Source organism: Lytechinus variegatus, chromosome 18 (genome assembly GCF_018143015.1).
Source record: "Lytechinus variegatus isolate NC3 chromosome 18, Lvar_3.0, whole genome shotgun sequence".
NCBI lineage: Eukaryota > Metazoa > Echinodermata > Echinoidea > Temnopleuroida > Toxopneustidae > Lytechinus > Lytechinus variegatus.
This window is the reverse complement of record NC_054757.1, coordinates 5,538,851-5,563,202: the sequence shown is the minus strand read 5'-3', so window position 1 is coordinate 5,563,202 and position 24,352 is coordinate 5,538,851. Positions and strand designations below refer to the sequence as shown.

Here is a 24,352-nt window from a genome sequence, read left to right as displayed (position 1 = left end):
AGGAGCTTTGTATTGTTATCGAATGTGTGTCCCTCCATTAAGAATTTCATAACAGTAATAATTAGGAATAAGAAGCTTCGACAGACTTAATTGATCATCAACATCATTTTTAAAGAAAGCTAGAAGAGTCAGTAAGACTTCATCGAAAGACGATAAAGAGATGAATTGGGAACAAAACCCCACAAATAGTCGCCAAAAGAAAAAAAAACCCATAAACTTCATGTGCCACTGAAATAAGTTAGTAGCGTCTGAGGTAGATTGCTTGAACCAAACATGTTGCAGTGATGGGTACCAATCGCTCGGCGTGACATACATGAGAGAGCAGCGGTGTATTCTGGGATATGCGTATCTTAGTTAAATTAATAAATCAAATTTAAGTCAGGAAAATATCAATTAAACTGCACTTCCGGAAGTGATAATTCTTCTTAAAGGGAAAGCGTCGCGCAACCCTAACTCAGCTATGAACATGCTCTTGATATTGGCTGTTTTGGGAGTGTGCTTTCTGATGAGTGACGAAGCGAAAATTTGGCGGGAAAATTTTTATTCTTTTTCAGTAATATCGTCTGCTCGATGTTTTGCCTTGAGGACAATAGGAAGGCGGGCTGTTAGAGAGAGGAAGTAAAGCACTGTGAGTCCGCCTAAAAACAAGGAACAATATACCCGTGACAGGGCAGTAAAACATCGTTTGGAAATCTCTTAGGACGGGACGGAAAGTGAATGTGATGAGAATAAGCGATAACATTATGAACTTTTGACCATAGTGATGACATCTTGAGAGCCAATGGGGGATTCGTTGCTTATTTTAAATCACAAGTATGACCATAGACATGACACAGAAGAAGCACTTTAATAGACTTTTAACATGTTTAAGGAGAACTGGTCCGCTAGTTAGTGTTCTGCCATGAGCGCAGAAGGGTTGTAATCTATTTTCAGCACTAGCTGGCGTGCAGATGGGGGTAAGGTGCATAGGGTTCATGCATGCCCCCATCTTCCATAACCAAGAAAAATAGAAAAAGAAGGACATGAAAGCCCATGAAAGCAAGATGGTGAAAAGATGCATTTTTTCTGAATGTTATGTCAAAAATCTAACGCAAAATCGGTTTCCCATTTTAAAAGTTTTTAAAATTTTTGTTCGCTTGCTCAGTTCTCTGAATGAAACGCATTCTGAATGACACGCATGAGTTCTTTCGAACGATAACAGCTATTCGCGGCCACCGAAGTACGCCGCTATAGCGTTCAGGACAGTGCAAGAAGTTTCGAAAAGCTTCGCTGTTGTAAAAAGAAACTCTCAGCAACAGAGAAACATATCATCAAACTTTACGATATCAACAATAAAACTGTTCATTCTGTCAGCATGCTCTGGAGAATAGTCAGAAGCACCTCTTCAAAGAGTAAATTGGTGAAATGAATTGTGCATGAGGACTTCTAAATTTAGAGCCTGGAATTAGACGTATAACCGCAGAGTTGATCGGGGAACATTTGTGTTTTATTAGAAGGGTGTCGATAGTAATTCATGTGATTGTGATAGTGAGGATTTAAAGTAATAACGGCTGAACAGGGCTGATGGTTTCCAATACTCTTGCCAAAGATGAAATGCTGTTCTGCCAAGATCTAAGAATGGGTTATTTTTAAATAAAACGATGCTCTAAGTATGATTAGCGCGCCTTTAATGCCCATTTTGATTTAGATTTCGCGCCATGTTAGGTCCAAGAATTGCCAATAATTATTATATTCCCTATCACTTGAATAATCACAACAAATTAAAGAAACACATTTTTATTACTTTGTCTATAGAGGTACTTAATATAAAGAATCATCGATATGTACACCTCTTAAATGGGAAAAATGCGTTCATATAATGTTAGTTATCCTTCAAATTGTGTTAAGAAATGCTAAAAATTCGACATATCTCATATATAGTGTGGTACGGTATGTCACTGACACAGCTCCGTAGGACTAGCGTGCCAAAATTGATTTTTTGGTTGTTTTGGCTTCAATAGGGTCCCCTTAGACCAAAAACGATGGGGGTCAAATTTTCAGACCCCTCCTTCCCTTTGTGGGGGGTCCTTTTTGGCGCCATATTGGCCTGTACAAAGCCCAATAGGATAATCCATTGTTTTCAACCTTATTTCTCACTTTTCTTTGCCAATTATATTTTTAAGTTGTCTGAGGTGTATGAGAATGAATATTTGATGATGTTGTGATGTCAATGTTTTTTAACTTTTACCATACGGGGGCGGACTTTACGAAAAATGCCCCAAAATTGTAAAATATTGCCCCCAAAATATAATTTTTCCCTTTTTTGGCACTAAAATTAGGACAAAAGGATTACAAAATGAAATGAATATGTCTTGTTATACAATCCAACAACAGAGGAATATATCACATGTAATGTATATCATTATTTTTGGTCAATTGATGTAAAAATCATCCCCATTTCAGGATTTTATGCAGTGAAAACCTTACTACAACACTAGAGGGCGCCATAACTTATGATAAGCACTTCCCTAAAAAAATCAAATTCTAGGCACTGTAATTTTATCAATAAATTTGAAAGCTGACACATTTCAAGAGCAATTATTTCCAATGCCGATTCATAGTATGGGCATCTAATTTGTTTTGATTCTCGCCCCCCCCCCCGTGGAGGCAAAATGGCTACCTTGGGCTAAAATAAAAAAAATCCTGGATTTTTTTTTTTGTTACTTAAGTGACCTTAATTTGGTTTCTATTCAAAGATTTTTAAGGGTGAAGAAGTATATCGGGAAAAGTTACAAGGACCCAGAAATCCAAGATGGCTTCCAAAAATGGAGTTTAAAATGGCTGTTGATACTTTAAATGGACATAGCACATTTTATATACCTGAGATAGATGGAATCGGTGTCTAGACCATGGTTTCAACGATCATAATTGGGACAAGAATACCGTTTCCTTTCTTTATTTATTTAACTTTTGGAGGCCATCTTGGACTCAACATACCGGGACAGTCGGTGGTCCGGTATGTTAAAAAATCCAAGATGGCTTCCAAAAATGGAGTTTGAAATTGCTGTTGCTGCTTGAAAAACCGATATAGTTTGTTCAATATCCGGGAATATGAATGTGTGTGACTACCATGGAAAAGTGAGTCTAATAATACATTAGAATAAGTTACAAGGAGAGTCGTTGGTCGAGTATGTTAAACAATAGAGTATAAAATAGCCACTGTTATTTACAAGTGGACATGTAATATCCATCAATGGTTTGATGTCTAAACCATGATTTTTAAAGTCAGAAAATTAGTTACAACCGTTCGAGTGTTGTGGCCCAGTGGATTGGTCTTTTGACTTTGAAAGGGTCGTGGGTTCGAATCCCAGCCATGGCATAGTTTCATTCTGCAAGAAATTTATCAACATTGTGATGCACTCAACCCAGGTGAGGTAAATGGGTACCCGGTAGAAATTCCCTGAATGCGCGAAGGAATTCCTTGAATGCTAAAGCGCATAGGCAGCCCATCTAAGGCAGGGGTAATAATAATGGCAAGGCCCGCTGGGAGAACAGTTTTTAGAACTGAAGTGGCTTCCCTAGGTAAATATACCTATATTATTAATATTACCATATCATAACAAGGACAGTCATTGGTCTATGTCGGAAAATCCAAGATGTCGTGAAGAAATCTGAGTCTAAAGTGAATGCTGTTACTTAAAAATGGACATCGTTCATTTAAAATTCACCAAGGACATATGATTTTGGTGTCCACTCAATGGTTTCATGATTATAATAATACTTTCGATTAGTTACAAAGATATGCACTTGTCCATTTTGCCTAAAAATCCAAGAAAGTTTTCAAAATGGCATCTAAAATGATTCCTAAAACTCATTAATAATGGTCAGAGTTTATACAATATTAATATGTGAGGAATAATTTGGATGTCTACATGGTGGTATAAAGGGTTAGATAATACATTCAACAAATAACAAGGATATTTAGTTTTCCATTTTGTCTAAAATCCATGGTAGATTAAAAAAAATCATCAAGTGGGTGCTATTACAAACTCATGAATCAATATGATAACTTATCCCATACATATAAGTGTAGGCACCAAAATATTTCTCACAGGTTGGTATTGTTTGAATAATGTCTCCACTTTTAAGTATTAACAGTAGTTATGTTGGTACCCATTTTTTTAAAGCCCACTTGGATTTTAAGGCAAAATGGATAACTGCATAGTCATTGTTACCAGTCCTTAATATGTATTTTTAATTTCAACTCTTGAAATACTAGTGTAGACACCAAAATAATATCCCCAGGTGTATGTTTAATGTTCTATATCCACTTTCAAAGTAATAGCAGTCATTTAAGCAATCTTGGATTTTTGATAAACTTGACATCCGACTGTTCTTTCAACTTGAAACAATACTTGATCCTTTAAACTCTAGTGTAGACACCAAAATCAAATCCACAATGTGCATTTCTAATGAACTATGTCTACTTTTAAGAACCACAGTCAATTTAGACCCTGCATTTTGGAGGCCATATCGCATTTTTTGACATAGCAGACCACTGACAGCCCTTATTTACTTATCCAAATGTCTTATTTGACCCTTGAAACCATTGGTTTAGACACCAAACTGGGGCCGTTTCATAAAGCTGTTCGTAAGTTAAGAGTGACTTTAAGAACGACTGGTGATCCTTTCTTACGCGCTAAACCATCCCCTATGGTGTATACCATTTACCAAAAGAAAGGATCACCAGTCGTTCTTAAAGTCGTCTTATCTTACGAACAGCTTTATGAAACACCTACCTGATATCTCCCAGGCCAATATGAAATGAACTTTGTCCGCTTTAAGTATCAAGCAGCCATTTTAAGATCATTTTTTGGAATTCATCTTTGATTTTTGAACATACCAGACCACTGACTGTCCTTGTAACTTATCCTATTACTTAACCCAAACCAGTGGTTTAAAATTAAACATCGAAATCACATTTCCATGGAAGATATGAAGTCAGCTATGTCTGCTTTAATGTTAGCAGCCATTTCAGAATAAATGAAGCCATCTTTGAAGCCATCATGGTTTTTTGGACCCACCAGACCACTCACTGTCCTTGATTTTTTTTTTCAATTTACTACTTCACCCTTAAAATCATTGAATCAAAACCAAATTGCGGATTTTTAGCACACGGCAGGCTTTTTTGATGCCATCTTATATTTTCCAGGTATCCTGGGGTCCTTATATTCACTCTACCCTGTGTCAACAAATTATTTTAACTCCTAGACCATGGAGTATGAAACTAATTAGGATTCTAGGGTGGATAATGAGTGAGTCGTATTCATTAATTTTAAGTGAATGGTGGCCATCTTGGATACTATCTTGAAAATAACCACTTTCCCTGATGCAGATTTTTAGTATATTATTCCTGAGGTCAATTAGTACTAACAACTGTTGAAAAACAATGTAAGTTCGGAAGTTCTCTAAACATCACATGTTATTTCAATAATGAATATGTGCGTGTGTGTGTGTGTGTGTATGGGGGGGCTAAAATTATATTTTATGTGTTTTTTCTGTCTATCAGTAATTGGAAATTAGCCGAGAAGTACATAATTGACAATTCGAATAGAAGTCCTTTAATCGTAAATTGTACTCTAGAACGAGTGGCCGAATGGTGAAAGTTGTATGCCAGTCAGTGGGGGGGGGGGGGGAGTAGGGGATATGGTTGGTAGGATGCTCGTCCAACTTGAAGCCTTCAGATATAGGCATTTTAGCTGTCTAGGGATGATAAAATACCATAAAATAATTCATTGTTTAACCGGGCGCAAAATTACTAATACTCCTGATTTTAGTGGGTCTCGATATAGGTGACCCCCCCCCCTCAGGCAGTGGGTGAGGGTGGGGAAATTGGAACCCTATCATTTCGTGATAGATTGGACCCAAGTGAATAAAAAAAAAAATTTGGCACAAAAATCCTGCAGGAACTGTGTCATGATATACCGTACCACACTAATATCATCATGATAAGTTATGGCGCCCTCTAGTGTTGTAGTTAGGTTTTCACTGCATAAAATCCTGAAATGGGGGTGACTTTTACATTAATTTACCAATAATAATCATATAAATTACATGTGATGTATTCCTCTGTTATTGGACTGTACAACAAGACATATGCACTTCATTTTGTAATCTTTTTGTCCTAATTCTAGTGCCAAAAAGGGGGAAAATTACATTTTTGGGGTAATATTTTACAATTTTGGGGCATTTTTCGCAAAATCCGCCCCCCGTATGGCAAAAGTGAAAAATATTGACTTCACAACATCATCAAATATTCATTCTTGTACACCTCAGACAACTTAAAAATAAAATTGGCGAAGAAAAATGAGAAATAAGGTTGAAAACAATGGATTATCCTATTGGGCTTTGTACAGGCCAATATGGCGCCAAAAAGGACCCCCCACAAAAGGAAGGAGGGGTCTGAAAATTTGACCCCATCGTTTTGGTCTAAGGGGACCCTATTGAAGCCAAAACAACCAAAAAATCAATTTTGGCACGCTAGTCCTACGGGATGACACACCATACCGCACTATATAGGCTTATTAGGAAAATACATTATGCAATAGAATTGAAGTGCGTGGTGTCAGCTTTCGACGAATGATTCATATATGTTCTTTATCTCATTCGTGACCGAGTTTGAATATTGGTTGAAACTGACCTTCAGAAAGTGGGTTTTTTGCAAAGTCATTATGTAAATGTGCTATTTTTAGATGGATAATTATCACGTGATAGCGTGCCGTGTGCAAAAGCTGTTGATGAAGTCGTAACAGCCCAATTCAGGTTCCGTGGATCAAAGTGATAGCCCAAATCAGTGGAAATGAAATAGAATGAATTAGCTAAAATTTGTATGATTGATACAGACGAGTGCTACAACAGATGGAAGTTCAGATAAACAATGAGTATACCCCAGTCGAAATGCTTTCCCCTACTAATTCCTCATCATAAAGAAAGCTATTATACACAAATCTGAACAAAAAGCAGGATCATATCAACATCCTTCGAGTCCGACTGCTATTCACTAATTATTGTAAATTCTATAATAAAATGCCCCCAAATAAAAAAATAATTAATTTAATTAGAAACATATATCTCACAAGGAGTTGTATTATGATTTCTACTTTCTTTATTTCAAAATTTATACAGTCTTTTCTTGAGGGGCGTCCTTTTTCAAGCCTTTGCGCTTAATTTTCCCCTCCCATGTAATGACTTATATTTATTGTTTTCTTACCGTGAAATATTGTCAATTCATTCTATGTTGTATGCTCAATTGTTGCATGGAAATGAAAAATAATCAATCAATCAATCAATCAATCAATTCAATCTAACTAATTTATAAAAAAATATTGAATCTAACACATTGGGTTTGGCATTTTCTATAATGACTCGATGATGCTGGCAAACTAAATCTCAAATTATATTCTCAATATCTGATATATTTTAATATTATTAGATTTTTCAACTGAATATTTTGAAATGATTCCCTTTCATAGCAAAATTATCTTCATGCTAATTGCAGAGGGCATCATGACTATTGGTCGGAAAAACTATATTATTCGATGCAAGCTTGCCTAATTTTAATTCCTTAAATTCTTACAAAATTTTGCTACTGTCGTATTTAAAAAAGTAATTTAATATAACAAAAACATGCTATCAGCAACAAGTAAAATCTGTTTTCCAGCATGTCCGTATCATTCAAATATAAAGAAGAAATCGTAAAATTAGACCTGAAATCGTTTCATATAAGAACAGTCATAGAATGACCAAAAGTAAAACTCAAAGGATACTCATATTATTTGTTTTGACTCGCACCTCAATCATCGTGAACGAGGTTGTAATGACGTCATGATAGAGAAGACAAAACAAAAATGAAGCAATAAGATTGTACATTGCTATATGATTCGGAAGTGGCGCGCGCAGTGTAAAACGATCCGGGCGAGCGGATGTACAGAAAGGGGCTATACAGGCGGGGCCTTACTTCTGGGAGGGGGTAATTGATCCCGATGCCATTCTAAAGGACGGGGGCAATTTATCGTGATGATAAATGAGCAGAGGAAGTCGAATTTGAGCTTCTGCTCCAACTGTCCTAAAGTGAATCTTCGGAGCTGAACAGCTGCTGTAGAAAGTGTGACCCATTATTTCACATGGGGCTCCAATCATGCCAGTTGCATTACAGCCAATTCGTACGGTAACCTAATGAATGTGAATAGCAGTCCCGTGTCCCTTTACATTGAAATCCCCCCATACGCTAGTGACCACCATACGAACGTGAGCTCCCATGAAAAAGATTCCATATATGTGAACTGGTTCTTTTGTAGCACGTTAAGTATAAGCTTGGTGAATTTGTCCTATATTCAGATATTTGCACCATCACTGTAAAAACAAGAGGATCTCTAAAATCATAATACAACTTTTCATATATTATTAAAAAGGAAGCTGTAATCCTCCAGCTCTGTAACAATTTTTCCACTTTAACGGCATTCAATTGGACCTAAATGATTAGATAATAACTATCAGATATCATCTTTCTGATAATAGCTATCAGAAAGATTTTTTTTCAAACAAGTTCATACCTAGTTACCATTAATGCATATAGCATTTCCATTTATTTGAAAGCATGATAAAAGAGCATTGTAGATTAAATGCCTTATTGTTCACCGGCATAGGTGCCGCGGCCGAGGATCGAACCCCGGACTTTCCATGTATAGCCAGGCGCCTTAGACCACTCGGCCGCGGCACCTCCACAGTTATGGAGATGATTACTGTTATCGAATTAGAACACCACTCTTTACATAAAAGTGTGGGGGCAAAGACAGAGACATATAAAGAAGGAGAGAGCTTGAAAGAGAGCGACAAATGAGTAAGAGAGAGAGATAGAGGGGGGGGGGGGGGTATAGGAAAGCGCGAAAGAGCAAACGTTTAATTGATTGAATCACTACATTAATTAATTCCATAAATTATAACCCTTCACATACAAATAACAGTCATATTTCGTTTCAAAAGTTAGTCATAATTAGTTTAACATTGTTGGCCAATTTCTCATAACTTCGTACTTTCGATATGGTTCATATTTCGTCAAAACTTAATTCTCCGAATACCAGACACAATTGAAAATGACTTTCGATTTCTTACATTTTAAAAAAAATAGTGTAATATGAGCTGAGAATATGCTGCTTAATGTATGATAATTCGTCTAATGTATCATGACCTTGCTTATAATGTAACAAACAGTTGCTTAATGTTTCTTAATTTTTCTTCATATTTGTTTGAATATAAACTGAGGCACTGACGCTGTAGAATCAATGTTTAAAATTGCTATACCATATTTTCACATGCACCGTGAATAAAAACATTAAAAAAAACAAAGAACAAAAACATGTGAATGGCAAACGATTCCTCTGGTAAAGTGACCCAAGCATGACACAAGACTATCACCATGATCATGAAATAATAGGGGCTGTTTCACAAAGCTTTTAGTTAATTTGCTCCCGACTTAGTGTAGTACTTTTCAGCTTTATGAACAATAATGTACATGTATATACTTGGAAGATGTCTTGCCGATGACGCATCGGTTCAAAAGCATACACCCTTCCCCTTATCCTTAGCGTATATAGGAGCGAACATTGCACTCTTTTTTTATAACACACCCTTAACACGGGCCATGTTATTACCCCCAAGCTCTTTCTAAATTATAATATGTAGGGCAGCGTGAGGGTAATACACTCCTTAACATAACTTTATAAAAGTGCCCCTTTCTTCTCATGATACTCGAAACATGGGAAGATATTATTACCCCAACCATGTCTACCATGCTTCTCCATCGTGTCTGTATATTTCGAACAATGTATAAATACGTTCAATTCTTTCTTGAAAATATGGGGGTTACCAGTGGGACCGGTAAGTGCACCAAGTTATTCCTCCTGTACTATTTTTCTCATCATATACTATGGGTGTAATTAATGGTGTTTATTAAACTTCTCATTCTTGAAAACAAGGGGGGGGGAGGATAGTGCACTGTTCTCAACAAACCATCAACAAGATGTCAAGTTATTACAGCCTTTAAACCAAATTTTTAATATCTGTCTAATATCATTATAATAATGTTAATGTATTGTATGTTTGTGATGGACCTGTCATGTGTTCAGAAGAGAACCACGGACTTGGTTTATATGTCAACATAAACTTATCTTGAACTTAACAAAGTCGGACAAAGACATGGTTAATGCAATCTTAGCCAACAAATAATTATTGTAACACAACGAAGGGGCTTGTGATGCATTCTCTTCACCCTTGAAAATAAGGGGGCAAACATGGCACCGTTCTCCTGAACACACTCCTAACATGGGGTCATATTATTACCCCTATGGGTCTCGCAAATATCTTTTTTACTCCTGAAAATTATGGGGCAACCTTTCTATCCAACTAATGCCGTATATCAGAATTTCTGGACCCCTCGACAGAACAGTCGTGCTGTAATGGCTCAGCTGACTAGGGCGATCCATTCAATGCTATTTTATCATGTATTATATTATGTTGTAATTTTATATGTATTGTTTTTATATTGGTAAATAAAACAAAACAAAATCAAATATGAGACACTATTACTATCCCTCCCTCTTTCTCAGCTCAGATTATCAGCATTCTTCCAGAATTTCGGGTAATGTAAAGTAAATACCATGGAGCTGTACGGTAAAACTTTTCCGATCCTCACGAACGTAAGGGGGCAAACGGTGCACTTATCTCTTCAAAACGCTCATCATAGTACCCCTGTCTCTTTCTTAACATAACGTGGGACACAAATGGGGTTTGTAAGGCATTCTTCACCTTGCTAATGCAAGAAGGAAATGGTATTCCCCTGTTCTATAAATATGAGACCCTGTTATTACCCCCTCTTTCTTAGCGTAATGTGGAACAACTATCGTAATAAAACCTAATTATTATCCAATTATTATTATTATTATTATTATTATTATTATTATTATAAACCATAACATTGTTCATGCTTTGATCCGTTTCCACTACAGACGTAATGACGTAGATAAAACATAATAAACATATTTCAAAATTTGAATTATCGTTCATATTCTATTGAACCAAAGATTTTTAAACTAACATGTCAAATATATATTATATGCCTAATAAACAAAAATGTACGAGTGAAATTATCTCGAAAAACTTTCGTTAGAAAGCACTTCGTCCAAATGCCAAACCAGGGGAGCGTTTCATCAATATTTCATCCGACAAGTTGTCAGATCTGACATCTTTCCATGAATTTGATTGGCTGAGAGGCACTGTTCCTATGGTAACTGTCGGATAAAATGGGACTTGTCGGATAAAATGTCCGACAAGTCCTTTCATGAAACGCTCCCCAGTTGTTTGCATAACGTTACGGACTCTCGCCCCTACTAAGACGAGGAGTCAAATGGGGTTACTGTAATTAACTCAATTTGTTTGAGAAGCATTTCGTCGTAGGAATAATATACTGTCGTAATCAGCTGCAAATTAGATTCGGAGTATTTCAATTTTACAAGCAATCAATGGTCCTTGTCTATAAACATGACAAACTTTATTTGTCAAAACATACTCAAGGCTTCAGTGAAAGTTTGTGCCTTGATGTACTGGCGATCTCCCCTGGAGGACTATACAACGATATACAGCTGTAAAGAAGATAGTCTTCCAAGGGGCGGATCAAGGATTATAGAATTGGGGAGGGGGGGTTAAGATTTTTTCTTTGTTGATAAACCAAAAAAAGGAAGATAATTAATTACTCCATGACGGACGATAGTTATCACAGAATCCCATACAGAGACTACATAAACAAGATGAATTCAGGGGCACGTCTTATATTAGATTGTGATTGATTCGAATAAACTCAAACTATGATTTGAATTTGTTCACTCTAAAACACTGAGTAAAATTTTACCAGATATTGGGTAGAAAGTGAACATGCATGTTTGCTGGGTATTTTTTTACCCTATATTGGGCTATATCAAAGCAAAATTGTGTAAAATTTACAAAATATTTGGTAACTTTTATCCAACCAACATGCATAGGCCTATTCCAATTTTACCCAATATTGTGTAAAACTTTTTTTAAGTGTGTTTGTTTGGTTGATTTTTTATTTTCATTCTGCGTTCCGACAAATTACAAAAATCAATGATTACATGGTATATCTCATAACATAAATACTATATAGCAGTCTAGTGTACTTACACTTGAATTATCTGAAATGAACATGGTGATGAATATACAATTTTTAATTATTATTTTAGTTGTTAATATAATGAAGTATATAACTCAGGAGAACATCATCGTTGATTTGAATATAACTTTACTCAATATTGGGTAAAAAGGGAATATGCATTTTTGTTTGGTAAAATGATGCCATAAACTGTGTAAATTATACCCAATATTGCGTTGAAAAAAATTACCCACGAAACATGCATTACACCTAATATGAGACAAAATCTTATCCAACAAGTATATAAATATGATCCATTTTTACCCAGTATCGGGTAAAATACTCAATCCTCTTTCAAAGTATTATCAAAAGTCTTTGTGATGAGACAGATCCCTGGTTTCATGTGCCTGGGAAGGATCATATTCTTAGAAAGTAATCAATTAATGTTTCCCATCCATCAAAACAATCAAGCTCACGTGTAAGGTGGGGTGGGATATTTCGGCTGTCACACCGCACCGAAGATGCTTCGTCTTACGTCACGGTCACACCAAAACCCCCGGGCCCGTATTCTGATAGCAGGTTTATCACAAACTCAGGTTTAAAGTTGTAGTTTAAGTATGGGAAGCCAAAAGTATCAATTTTTTTATTAAGTTGTATGTTTCTTGTATTTACTGTGCTCTTTCCTGGTTCATCGATGGTGATGACAGTCATCTATTTATACTTTCTATAGACAATCATTTTGAGAGCCAAGTGAGCTGAAGTATGATATCTCCACTGTTAGTGATTTATGTAACAAATGGCTTTCCATACTTAAACCACAACTTTAAACCTGAGTTTAAGTTAAACCTGCTATCAGAATACGGGCCCCGGACTTTTCGCATTTACTACGGAGAAACACTCTACAACGCACAAAATCCTTTAGAAATGCAAGTCACATCAAAGTGGACAGCTGAGAGGCTTTTATCGAAAGTTGGTGGACCGGGGACAACATCGGAATCTCTTGACTCTGGACAACGACATAATTTTCAATTGTTCCTCTGGTGCTAATCTTCAGGTGATCTGCCTTTCTAGTCCACTCAGCTCTCCATTGTGATTTTAATCGCAATTTCAAAGGAATCGATGCGTTGTAGACAGATTCCCCGTAGTAAATGCGAAAACTCCTTATATACTGACTACAAACCCACCGACGACACACCATTTGAAACAACATTATATATGTTTTTTTGTTGTTTTAAAATCACATTTGATATCTTCCTCATTATATGTAACATTTAAAAACAATGTATAACATGAACTCATTAATTTCATCGATTCATAATTCACACATTATTGCATAATGTTTTATTGTCCAACTTAATGGAAATTCATTTTGTTTACATGCAAACATACAAATTACAAATATACATAATCAAGGAGAGACAAAATTAATACAAAATACTGGCATGCACCTAATACATTCTGACTTTATTATTCCGAAAGTAAACTTAGAGTCAATATATACTCAAGGAAATAACAATAAATCAAAACAGAATTTTCTCAAAATATCTATGAATAGAATGAAAAAACCCACCCTAAGCACACTATAGATAAATATCAAGTTGAACATGATTTTTGCTCATTTACAATATCATTAAATCAAATTAATTAGAGGGAGTTATGATACAAACAAAACCACAAAAACAAATAAAACATAAAAAAAACTCACACACTCAACCACGCTTTACCCCCCCCCCCGATAAATTACGCATAAGATGAAGAAAGTAAGAAAAGAAGGAGATCAAAGGGGAAACACAAAACCAAAACAAGCAAACAAAATAAATGATACGGACCTCACGAAGGGAGGACTGCTCCCGGGGTAGAGGTCGGTTTGGAGTCGGTTTCGTTGGTGTGACAGTAACACACGTAACGAATGGCATGACAGGCTCCATAATAGATCAGGGGCCCGTTGCAGAAAGAGTTGCAATCAATCGCAACTCTAAAAATTACGCGCAATTTGATTTTCAACCAATCAACAACGCGCATTCGGGACTTGCGCATGATTTTTAGAGTTGCGATTGATTGCAACTCTTTCTGAAACGCGCCCCAGGATGAATTAAGATATCGGAAGGAGTCCCCCTCCTCGTGTTGTCCAATAAAAGCCATATCCTGTCACGTTTTTGACACCGGGTCTAAATATAGACCTGGAACTCCCAGTGAGGGGTCCAACCAGGGCAAGTTATGGAGCACCTTGAACTGAAATCCGGAACAGGCATTCGATTCAGGATGATTATGGGATCACAATGTTAAGTGGTATTGTCTCCTCGTGGATATAGGGTCGATGCAAGGAATAGAGTAATGCGACAACCTCCCAGCATGGATTCAAGCGGATGGGACTATTGCTTAAATCAATCGCAGCCATGAGCTGTCGATTCTACTTGCCAATAATCAACTCAGTATTCAATGTCACTTTTTTATCATCATACAACTTCGAATGATTTGGGGAATGTATAATTTTTCTTCTTTGTGCTCTTGTTCCCCTTTTCCCTAAAAGCTTATCATTTTAGTGGGTCTACAGATAAACAAACTTGTTTCCATGTATGAAATAATCCTACAAAGCTTTTCTTTGAAGACAAGCATGAATCAAATACTTATCTTTTTTGTTGGCATTTGTGTTTCATTGATGCTAAAGCTAAATTTGTGGTAATATAGATTACATTAACATTTTGGAGATTTTCATGGTAATACATAAACATATTAAGCAATCCGTCGTTGCCCTTTTTTTTTCAAAGCAGTCAAATACACCTCTCCATAGTATTAAATCTGATATGCCCAGTGGCGTAACTATGGGGGGGGGGGCATGGGGGGCACGTGCCCCCTCAATCGGCTGGCAAAAAAAACGGGGAAAAGGAGAAAAAAGAGGGAGAAAGGAAGAGAAACGTAGTGGGGAAAGAAGAAATTATGTTCATTATAAATGTTATATTGTATTATAATTATGTTATATTACATAAGAAGCATTATTTCATAACTTTATGAAACATTATTTGCTCAGGGCTTATGTCTTTATTGTTCCTGGTGCTCGCATAGACTGTTTAACGAGATATATAATCCTCTTGTACTAAAACCTCCCGTTTTCAAATCAATATACTGTACACCAAATATATTTCCTCGCAATTCGAATTATTTTTATTTCATGTAGTGACATTTGCTTCTTTTTCTATTACAACTTAAACTGATTGCCCTATTCAAGGTCTTAAAATAAAGCATATCCTGTCCGTGCTAACGTTCGCATTAGTTGATTGGTGAGATGTCTGCTCTTCATGAATTCCTAAAATCTGTCCTTATAATGTCAATTTTCTTATCTCTATATAAAAAAATTTCAGCTCGCGCTTCGCGCTCGCATCATTTGGTTAGTGAAATACGTACGGTCTTAGTGAATTCCTGCAAACAAGCATTAGAATGCCCCTCTTCAGGTCTGAATTTCCTGAATTTTTAGCTCGCGCATCGCGCTCGTAGTATTTGATTAGTTAGATGCGTATGATCATCTTGATGACTATGTCTACAAAAAGTGCTAAATTTGTTTAGATATAATTCCAACAAAATCAGCAAAGGATTGTACTACATGTAGCATTAAATGACTATGCTGAGATGTGATTCCTAAAATATATTCCCTGTTTTGGGTCAATACATACAGAAATTTCAGCTCGACCTTCGCGCTCCCATTGTACATAGATACATACCGGTATCCGTTTAATGGCAATGCATGTCCTTAAAAAGGTCAGTATAACTGGCAACTGAGTGCGCTCCCTTAGTGACTCAAAATTTTTGCTGGTGCCCCCCATTGCCGTGACCCACTGTACGCCACTGGATATGCCCTAAAATGTGATGTTTTCCAAAACTTGCCATAGACCCTACCGATATTTAAATTGCATGTTGATACTGTATAATAACTCAACATCTTCAGTAGAAAGCAGACACAATCAGTCTATAGATAAACTCAAGATAATATGAAAATGTTTTGTTTTTGTTACATGCAAGTGTGCGCCTAATATTTAAGCTGCTTGAAATGCTATGAATCCAGTGACCGGGTAATAATAATTGTGAAGCGCTTTGAGCAGTCGTAGATTGATAAAGTGCTATATGAATGACAATTATTGTTATTATTGCAAATGTCTTACATCTCTTTAGAGCAAGACACCATCCAGTATATCTGACTATTTGACTATACGAATACAGTGAAACATATCTATAGTGACCACACAAGAGAGACACAAAATGTGGTATTTATAGACAGTGGCCGCTATAGACAGGTTCTTATACTCAAACTACTGCTTTCATGGAAATATGTATCAGTGGTCACTATGGGCAAGTGGCTGCTTTAGTCAGGTTCTTTATTATGTAATCTGCTTCTTGGGGAATCGGTGCTAGTGGTCACAATGGGCAGGTGGCTGCTTTGGAGAGGCGTCCACAGGTTTGACTACAGATGCTGAATCTTTTCATGGGGCATTTCAAATCACTTTTGCTAGCTTGAATCATTATGTCGAGGCACATGAGGGTGAGGTTTTACAAGGATTCCAAGGTCATTGATTATCTTTTATTTATGTATTTTTTTGAAAAAAACATGACGTTCGAAGGGAAACCACATCACAATGACAAAAAATGATGCTACTTACGTGGGATGATCTCGAGAACAAATCCAAGCGGCTCCTCTGGGTCCTTACTGGTCCTGGAGATCATGCGGCAGCCATGGAGCGGGACGGAGCCGGCGTGCTTGAAGTAATGGATCCGGTCATTGGTGAGTACAAACCAGTACTGCTTCCACGGACGGAACGGGATGAGGCTGGGGATTCGACTGATGAGCCAGCCGGACCAGATGGCGTCTTTGCGGTTGAAAGGTGGGTTGTCGATGTGATGCGGCATGGTGGGGGTGTATGGGCTGGTGCCTGGATGGTTGAGGGTAAGATTGGTGGAAAATAAAAGTAACAATTGGGGTTTAAGAGAGATAATGTACTTTTTGTAGTTCATTTTCGTAAAGGTCTGAGCTCTGGCCACATCTTTCGGATGGTGACGTTAAAGGTCGGTCCCACACGGGGAAGCGCGATAGCTCAGTCAGTAGAGCGGGGGTTTCGGATTCCGGTGACCCGGGTTCGATTCCCAAGTGGTGCGCTAGTGCCCTTTGGTAAGACATTTATCCTCATTACCAGGTCCCTCGGAGAGGACCTTAAGCCGTTGGTCTCCCGGTTGCCTTCTCACAGGCATTCGTGCTTCTTAGCAGCCAGGAAAAAAAAACCTCGGTGTAACATAACATATTGTAAATAATCATATCTGATTGACATTCGTATGCCATGGATACGATACCCATACAAGTCGATATTCCACCCCTTCCTGTTCCTTCTCACCATCCTCCTCCTCGACCCCTCCTCCTCCCCTCCCCATACCTTCCTGCTCCCCATCCCTCCTCCTCCTCCAAGGTTCCTTCTATCTCCTCTCCCCTCTCACCAGGTTCCTCTAAAATCATCTACGTACAGTCCCAATTTCATTAACAATAAAACGTTTACATCAGAACTTTAGAATGAAACAAAGTTCTGCTTGATAGATGTCTGGTGGCACTAAATTAGTTTTGCTGTTGGAAACGGTTCAAATCCTGAATCATGGCGTTATGCAGTTTTCAGAACAAAGCTGCAAAACATGTGCCGTCGTATGATTGTAATTTTATTTCCTTTCCTGTTTTCACAAAAGCACCTCCGTAGCATTTCCACCTACACTTAGCTTCTGATGGAAACGTGTGGAATCAACTTCTCTGTCTCAGAAAACAATAAGATATTTAGAACACCTTGCTTTTCGCAAAGTTTAACGTAATCTATTCGATCAATTTCTTCAAATTAATAGAATCAACTCGGCCTTATATGTGGTAGTCCCTTGATCGTACCCTAATACAATTAACGTAAAAGTAATCTTACAGAAGTCAGTATGATTTGCAAATCAATCCCAGCAAACTTTAGTCCTTACATTTGCTATATTTCAACTACTCAATCCAAGATTACTAATGAGAGATGATAGATTATACTTTTCAGACAGCAGAGATATTTGATCACATTCGCGTCTTATCTGCGGTTTGCATTGCGGTGAATACCCGATTAACTCGAAGTTCATTAGAGAGTACGTAATTCGGGATGACGAATTAAATATATTCTATGGAAAAATTGATGATTAAATCCACCCCTGGATTAAAATGGATGCCTAGATGGGGATTATCTTAATCCATTGATTAGGATTATCGTTTGGATTATTGTATGATGATTGTATGGGTTAGTATTACCAGGATTCATCGAAATGTCTGAACAAGTTATTAATTGAACATCTCGAAATTTCGTCATATTCTGAGGAAAAGTGAGATATGAAATGAAAATGCATGAGTGAGAATAATAAAAGAGAAGACATTGGACAGAGTGTATGTGCACTCTGAAAAAAACCCCACTCTGAGTGAAAGATTACCCAATACTGCAATATTGGGTAGAAAGGGAACATGCTTGTTTGATGGGTATTTTTTTTACCCCATATTGGGCAATTTCAACGCAAAATTGCGTAAAATTTACAAAACATGCATGTTCCCATTTTACCCAATATTGGGTAAATCTGTTTGAGAGAGAGAGAGAGAGAGAGGGAGAGAGAAATGAAGGTTGAGAAAAACAGGAGCAATGAAATAAATGAATGGTCACAAATGACTGTGTATGCCTTCTAATGTTTTAACATGCTTCTGATAAATTAGGATTAAAAAGCTAACATGATTTATCTATAGGTGATATAGGCCTACCGCAAAGTTACCATTATACACACTTTACATCGGGACAGATTTTAAGCCCCTTTTCGTGTTTTAGAGGGAAAAAGTGTTTCGACTTTCGACAGAAGATCATTTCATTATTTGTCACCCACTTCTCCCCCACATCGACACAGACACTACCGTACCTACGGGGGGGGGGGTGATGGTAAGGGGGCAGAGTCACAACCCATGCAAGGGACCTATCCTTGCCCCCCCCCCCGACGAGAAGTAGAGGACCTTTTTTTTCTTTTTGCTTGTCAATTTTTATCTGCTGTGAAATGTCCTTTATATCCTGTTGAGGACCTTTTTTTGGGGGGGGGGCTTGTCAATTTTCTTTCTGGCACGAATTCCTTTATTTTTTGGTTGAAGACTTTTTTTAGTCAATTTTTTTGCGGACTATTATGCCCCACCCCCTGTGGAAAATTCTAGGTACGCTACTGGACACAGATACCTCTGTCTCACCCCCCCCAATCATGAAGCCCCCTTCCATCGTCGCGATCAGGCCTATCCTCCGTAGCATCGTGTAAACAGGAAATTCAAATATTCCAATAAGTATAAATTGCATCCACTGGGGCAGCCTCATAATGCTCAGGTTCATTCACACTGGGAGGTCTAATCATGGCAGATTCCCATGTCTACCTTAAAAATAGCGTTACTGCACACAGTTGTCAAAATTAAGTAGAGCATACGGACCACTAAAATTGCCAAAAATAAATAGTGTCACGCATATATAATGATAAAAATTAAATAAAAATGTAGAAAAACATAAAAACATAACCAAAGAAATAAAGATAATGTGGAAACTGTAGATAGCCAAAAAGTCATTATACGTTGTTATGCAAAATAAATCGACTCTGATATGATTTTGCACACTTTATTCGGTGTTATTTCTTGTTTTCTTCAGTAATCTGGTAATATGTGCACTTGATAAAAACAGATGAATTATTACAAAATACTAAAGCATTACAATGTATCCCCAGTGGTCATAGTGCTAATTAACAGGGTTGGTACCACGTGGGGACACGGGGCGACCGCTTATATTATTTTCTAGTAATATCAGACGTACAGAACGAACAAACGAAGGAGAAAATATTTCGACGAGTGGGCTGGGTATAGGTGAAACTAGACATAATCGATTTTTAATTGAGAAAAAGGGTCGCATTTAAGTCACCTTGTTCCCTACTAAAATTCACCTGCACTGTCCTTATAGTATGTAGCCCCACATTTCCCAACTATTACTCCACTAACGGTTCAACCACAATTTAAATGCTACCCCACCCCCACCACCACCACCACTTTACACTTTTATACAAGAACACACAAGCAGGTTCCATAACATGAACGATGAATGAGCAAACTGGGCAGAAAATGGTTAGAAAGTAGTGTCAGTGAGAACTGCTCTCCTAAAACGTGACATCATGCCAAGTGATCATTGAGAAAGACTATATCACGCTTACTTTTCATAGATCGCCTGATAAAAATCAACTGTGACGTCATATTGTGATTAATAGGGAATATATGAGTTAGATTGAGATAGATAGCTGGAAAAGTGGAATATTAGAGTTGAATTCTCGATCAACCACCCCCAGGGGTAAAAGACACGAAAAATGCATACATTATACTAAATGATGGATGTTTAAAGACAGATAAATAAACGAACAATTGTTATAAATAAATAAATAAATGAAGAAATAAATAAATAGACAAATAGATAAATAAATAAAACTAACTAACTAAGTAACGGAATAAATGAAAATACATTCGAAAAAGGTTTACCCAATATTTTCTAAATTTTACGCAATGTTGCGTTGAAATAGCCCAATATGGGGTACAAAAAAATGCCATGCAAACATGCATGTTCCCTTCTACCAAATATTAAGTAAAATTTTACTCAGTGTTTTCAGGGTGTATAAATAAATAGACAAATGAATGAACAAATATAACTTACTAACTGAACATGCTGAATAAATAAATATACACTCTAAAAAGGTTTACCCAATATTTTCTAAATCTTACGCAATGTTGCCCAATATGGGGTACAAAAAATACCAAGCAAACATGCATGTTCCCTTTTACCAAATATTCGGTAAAATTTTACTCAGTGTTTTCAGAGTGTATAGATAAATAAATTAATAAATAAATAAATGAACAATTGAACAAATAGAAAAATAAATGAATAAATATAAACAAATAACTAATGAAATAAATAGGTATTTGAAAGTATTTCCACTGTAGGTCCCGAGCAGTGGTTGTTCAATCTCTCCATATTACTATCGTGACAAAGGAAAACATGTGATATATCATACGTCACGATCCTTCAAAGCTTGTATACATTTTGCCTTCAATTAAAAGAGTTGAAACGGAGTAAAATGATCCAATAGTTAGGGTTGGGAATGGATCTTTAAATGAAAAGTAAATTATGTGAATAAAGATTGCCATACTTGATACAACAACAAGGACATTATAAAAAACGTCTTGGTCCATGACTGACATATATGCCAGGTGATCTATCCAAGTGTCTGATATGGCAAGGTATATTATGCATGATAACACCGAATAAGACAAACTACCATGGTAACATACTTTCCCCTATAAACGAACCTCTGTCACCTGCTAATCAACCCCCATCATCCCTCTCACGCACCCCTTCTATTCACCCCTCTTTGGTGGTCACCCCTCCCTGCGCACCCCTGCCCTCATTCCCTATACCCCTTAGCGCACAGTGCGCAGCGGAAAGATGGACAAGTGACGAATATAATTACAAGTTGGGTTCAGCATGCCCAGTCAATATCAATCATATCTAAGTTTGTTCAACCATTGGCGGCGAAAGCCAAAACATTTAGGGAGGGGGTCCACCTGATATTCTGGGATGGACCAAAAAAAGGTAATCAACCTAAATTTCAGGAGGGGGGGGAACACCATCATTTTTTGACAAGCCCCCCTACCTCCCCAAAAAAGGTTATCAACCACAAAAGTTTCGGGGCTCCACCTGAATTTAGGGGAGGACGCAGGAAATAAAAATTGACAAGCAAAAAAAAAAGATTATCAAAAAACAATTAGGGGGAGGGGGACCGTCCCCCACCTCAAATTTAGGGGGGACAGGTCCCCCGCCCCCCGCTTCCGCTGCCTATGCTTCCAAATTATTCCATAAGAGTGAAAAAAATGTAGTCGAAATCAGTAACGGCATATGGGATTCATGCAATTTGAACAACCAATGTTTTGCATATTACTTATTAGCCTATATGCATCGATATGAATATATTTTCATGGCTTATTAATTTCATTTTCTAACTTTGATGTTTTTGAAATTTTCTTTCTAATTTAATGAAATAAGTCAACGAATCATCACAAAATATCATATCAAAGTTTGAAATTACATTTTTACATTTTTTTAGATATTAGTCCTAAAAATAGATCAGAAATGTATTTCATGCTCACCTTGAAAAATGAAATATCCAACAAGACTTCGCCTGCTTTGTCGATAAAATCCTCAAATATCCTTAGAGGGTAGGTAAATCCAGGGAGCAACTTAAAAAAAATCCTCACCGAGTGTGATTATATCCCAGTGTTAATATCCACTAGTAGTAGTAGTGCATTTCCAAGGCGGTCCCATGGTTGAAACTACCAACACAAGGCACAATCAGTATCCGATATCGAAATATGTGACGAAGAAAACAAAATACTGCAGGGATTCGGTACGATAAGCCAAACTCATTTTGATGCCTAAATATTTTGGAATTTGCTGACTTTAAGACTTAAAAAAAAATGATCAGGAGAACGATAATACTAACCGATATCCGACAACGAACGTTTTAGGTGATTTCTTTTTGCAGACGATTCGAAACACTTTAACATTGGGTTGTTGATGGCGCAAAAAAATAATACAGCGTATTTTTGTGAATATTCTCCTTTCACACCATGAAATGGAATGGGCTGAATCTTCCCAAGCGCATGAAAAGCCCGAAGAGATCACGATTCTCGTGTAGAAAACGAACTATGTCTTGTCGATTCCATTTTAAAACCGGTACATAAACTCCCCGAGAAACTCCCGACACAAAAGCGCGCGAAAAGTAATTCGTCAGTGAAAAACTTTGAGCCAGTTCTAGACGACGATGCGAGGGATACGTGTGCACGCTCTGATCGTATTGTCAATGAATGACTGCGCTGCTGCAAGGGCAAGCGGTATATGCCTTCGTCTCGCTTGTCTATATCGCCGATGACGAAATGGGAAAGGGGTAAGGAAGAGGGGGGAGAGAGAGAGGGTAGAATCCGAATAAATTATAAATGTATTGTCGATGCTTGAACATCTTCATTCCTTATGGGATTCTTTTTAAAGCAACTCTCAACACGCTCAATATGCTTAAAGAGGGCAGATCAATGAAATTATATGAGAACATTAAAAAGAAAATGTTTTAAAGCATTATATGAACGGTCTGTGGATGGAAATGAATTATGAATATGAGTAAAATTGTGGATGAAATAGTACTGAAGAAGGAAGGGAAGTGAGAGCGAGAGAGATGGGAGGGGGTAAAGCGATACGAGGAGGGGGTACAAAGGAAAGAAGAAAGTGAGAGAGAAAGAATAGGCTAGGGTTGATAGATGAACATTGAAAGGGAGAAAGAGAGATAGAAAATATCGATTACGATGAAAGACAGAACGAGGAAGGGACAGAGAATGATAGCGGGATAGATAGGGAGAGGGAGGAATAGGGAGGGGGAGAGGAAGAGATAGAGAAGGAGAGAACAGGAAAGAGAGAGAGAGTAAACTAGAGGGCATGGAGGGATGAGGTGTCTTCAGACCTATAGTCACCGAGAGTTAAGATGAGATCACTTCCTACAAACCGTCGATTGAGGGGTAAGCCTCGTCAAAACTAGACTTTTTATTCCCCCTTTCTCCTATCTCTTTATACCCCTAAATCTCTGTTCCCCCTCTCTTTATCTCCCTCTCCTCTTTCTCTATCTCTCTATTCCCCTCTATATATAGCCTATTTATCGCTCTCATTATTTTGTTGTTATTGTTCTTGGTGTTCCTTTTCACCCCTCCTCATCTTCCTCGTTCTCTTTTTTCTATCCTCTATTTATTGTTTCCTTATTTCTTCTTCTTCTCTTTCTTCTTTCTCTTCCTCTTCTTCTTCTTTCTCTTCTTCTTCTTCTTCTTCTCCTCCTTCTTCTTCTTCTTCTTCCTTTATTTCTTTTTCTTCTTCTTCATCATCATCTTCTTCGTCTTCTACTCCCAATCTTTCGCCATTTTATTCTCTTTCTCCATCTTTTCTTCTTGTTAGTTCCCTAGTTCACGTTTTCCCTTCCATTCTGCCCCTACCATATGTCTTTCTATCCTTTATAATGCCATTTACATTA

The 24,352-nt window shown here is 37.3% G+C and overlaps 1 protein-coding gene across 1 annotated transcript in view; it reads right to left on the bottom strand.

The window, feature by feature from the left end:
* LOC121432263 (rho GTPase-activating protein 24-like) overlaps positions 1-23,155 on the bottom strand; it is a 41,562-nt gene extending 18,407 nt beyond the window's left edge. The window contains exons 1-2 of the mRNA XM_041630124.1: positions 22,434-23,155; positions 16,849-17,118 (exon numbers count right to left, since the gene is read on the bottom strand). Of these exons, the coding sequence (XP_041486058.1) occupies positions 16,849-17,095 (247 nt within the window). The 5' untranslated portion in view covers positions 17,096-17,118; positions 22,434-23,155. The remainder of the gene's footprint in view (positions 1-16,848; positions 17,119-22,433) is intronic.
* Between the last annotated feature and the right edge of the window lie 1,197 nt (positions 23,156-24,352).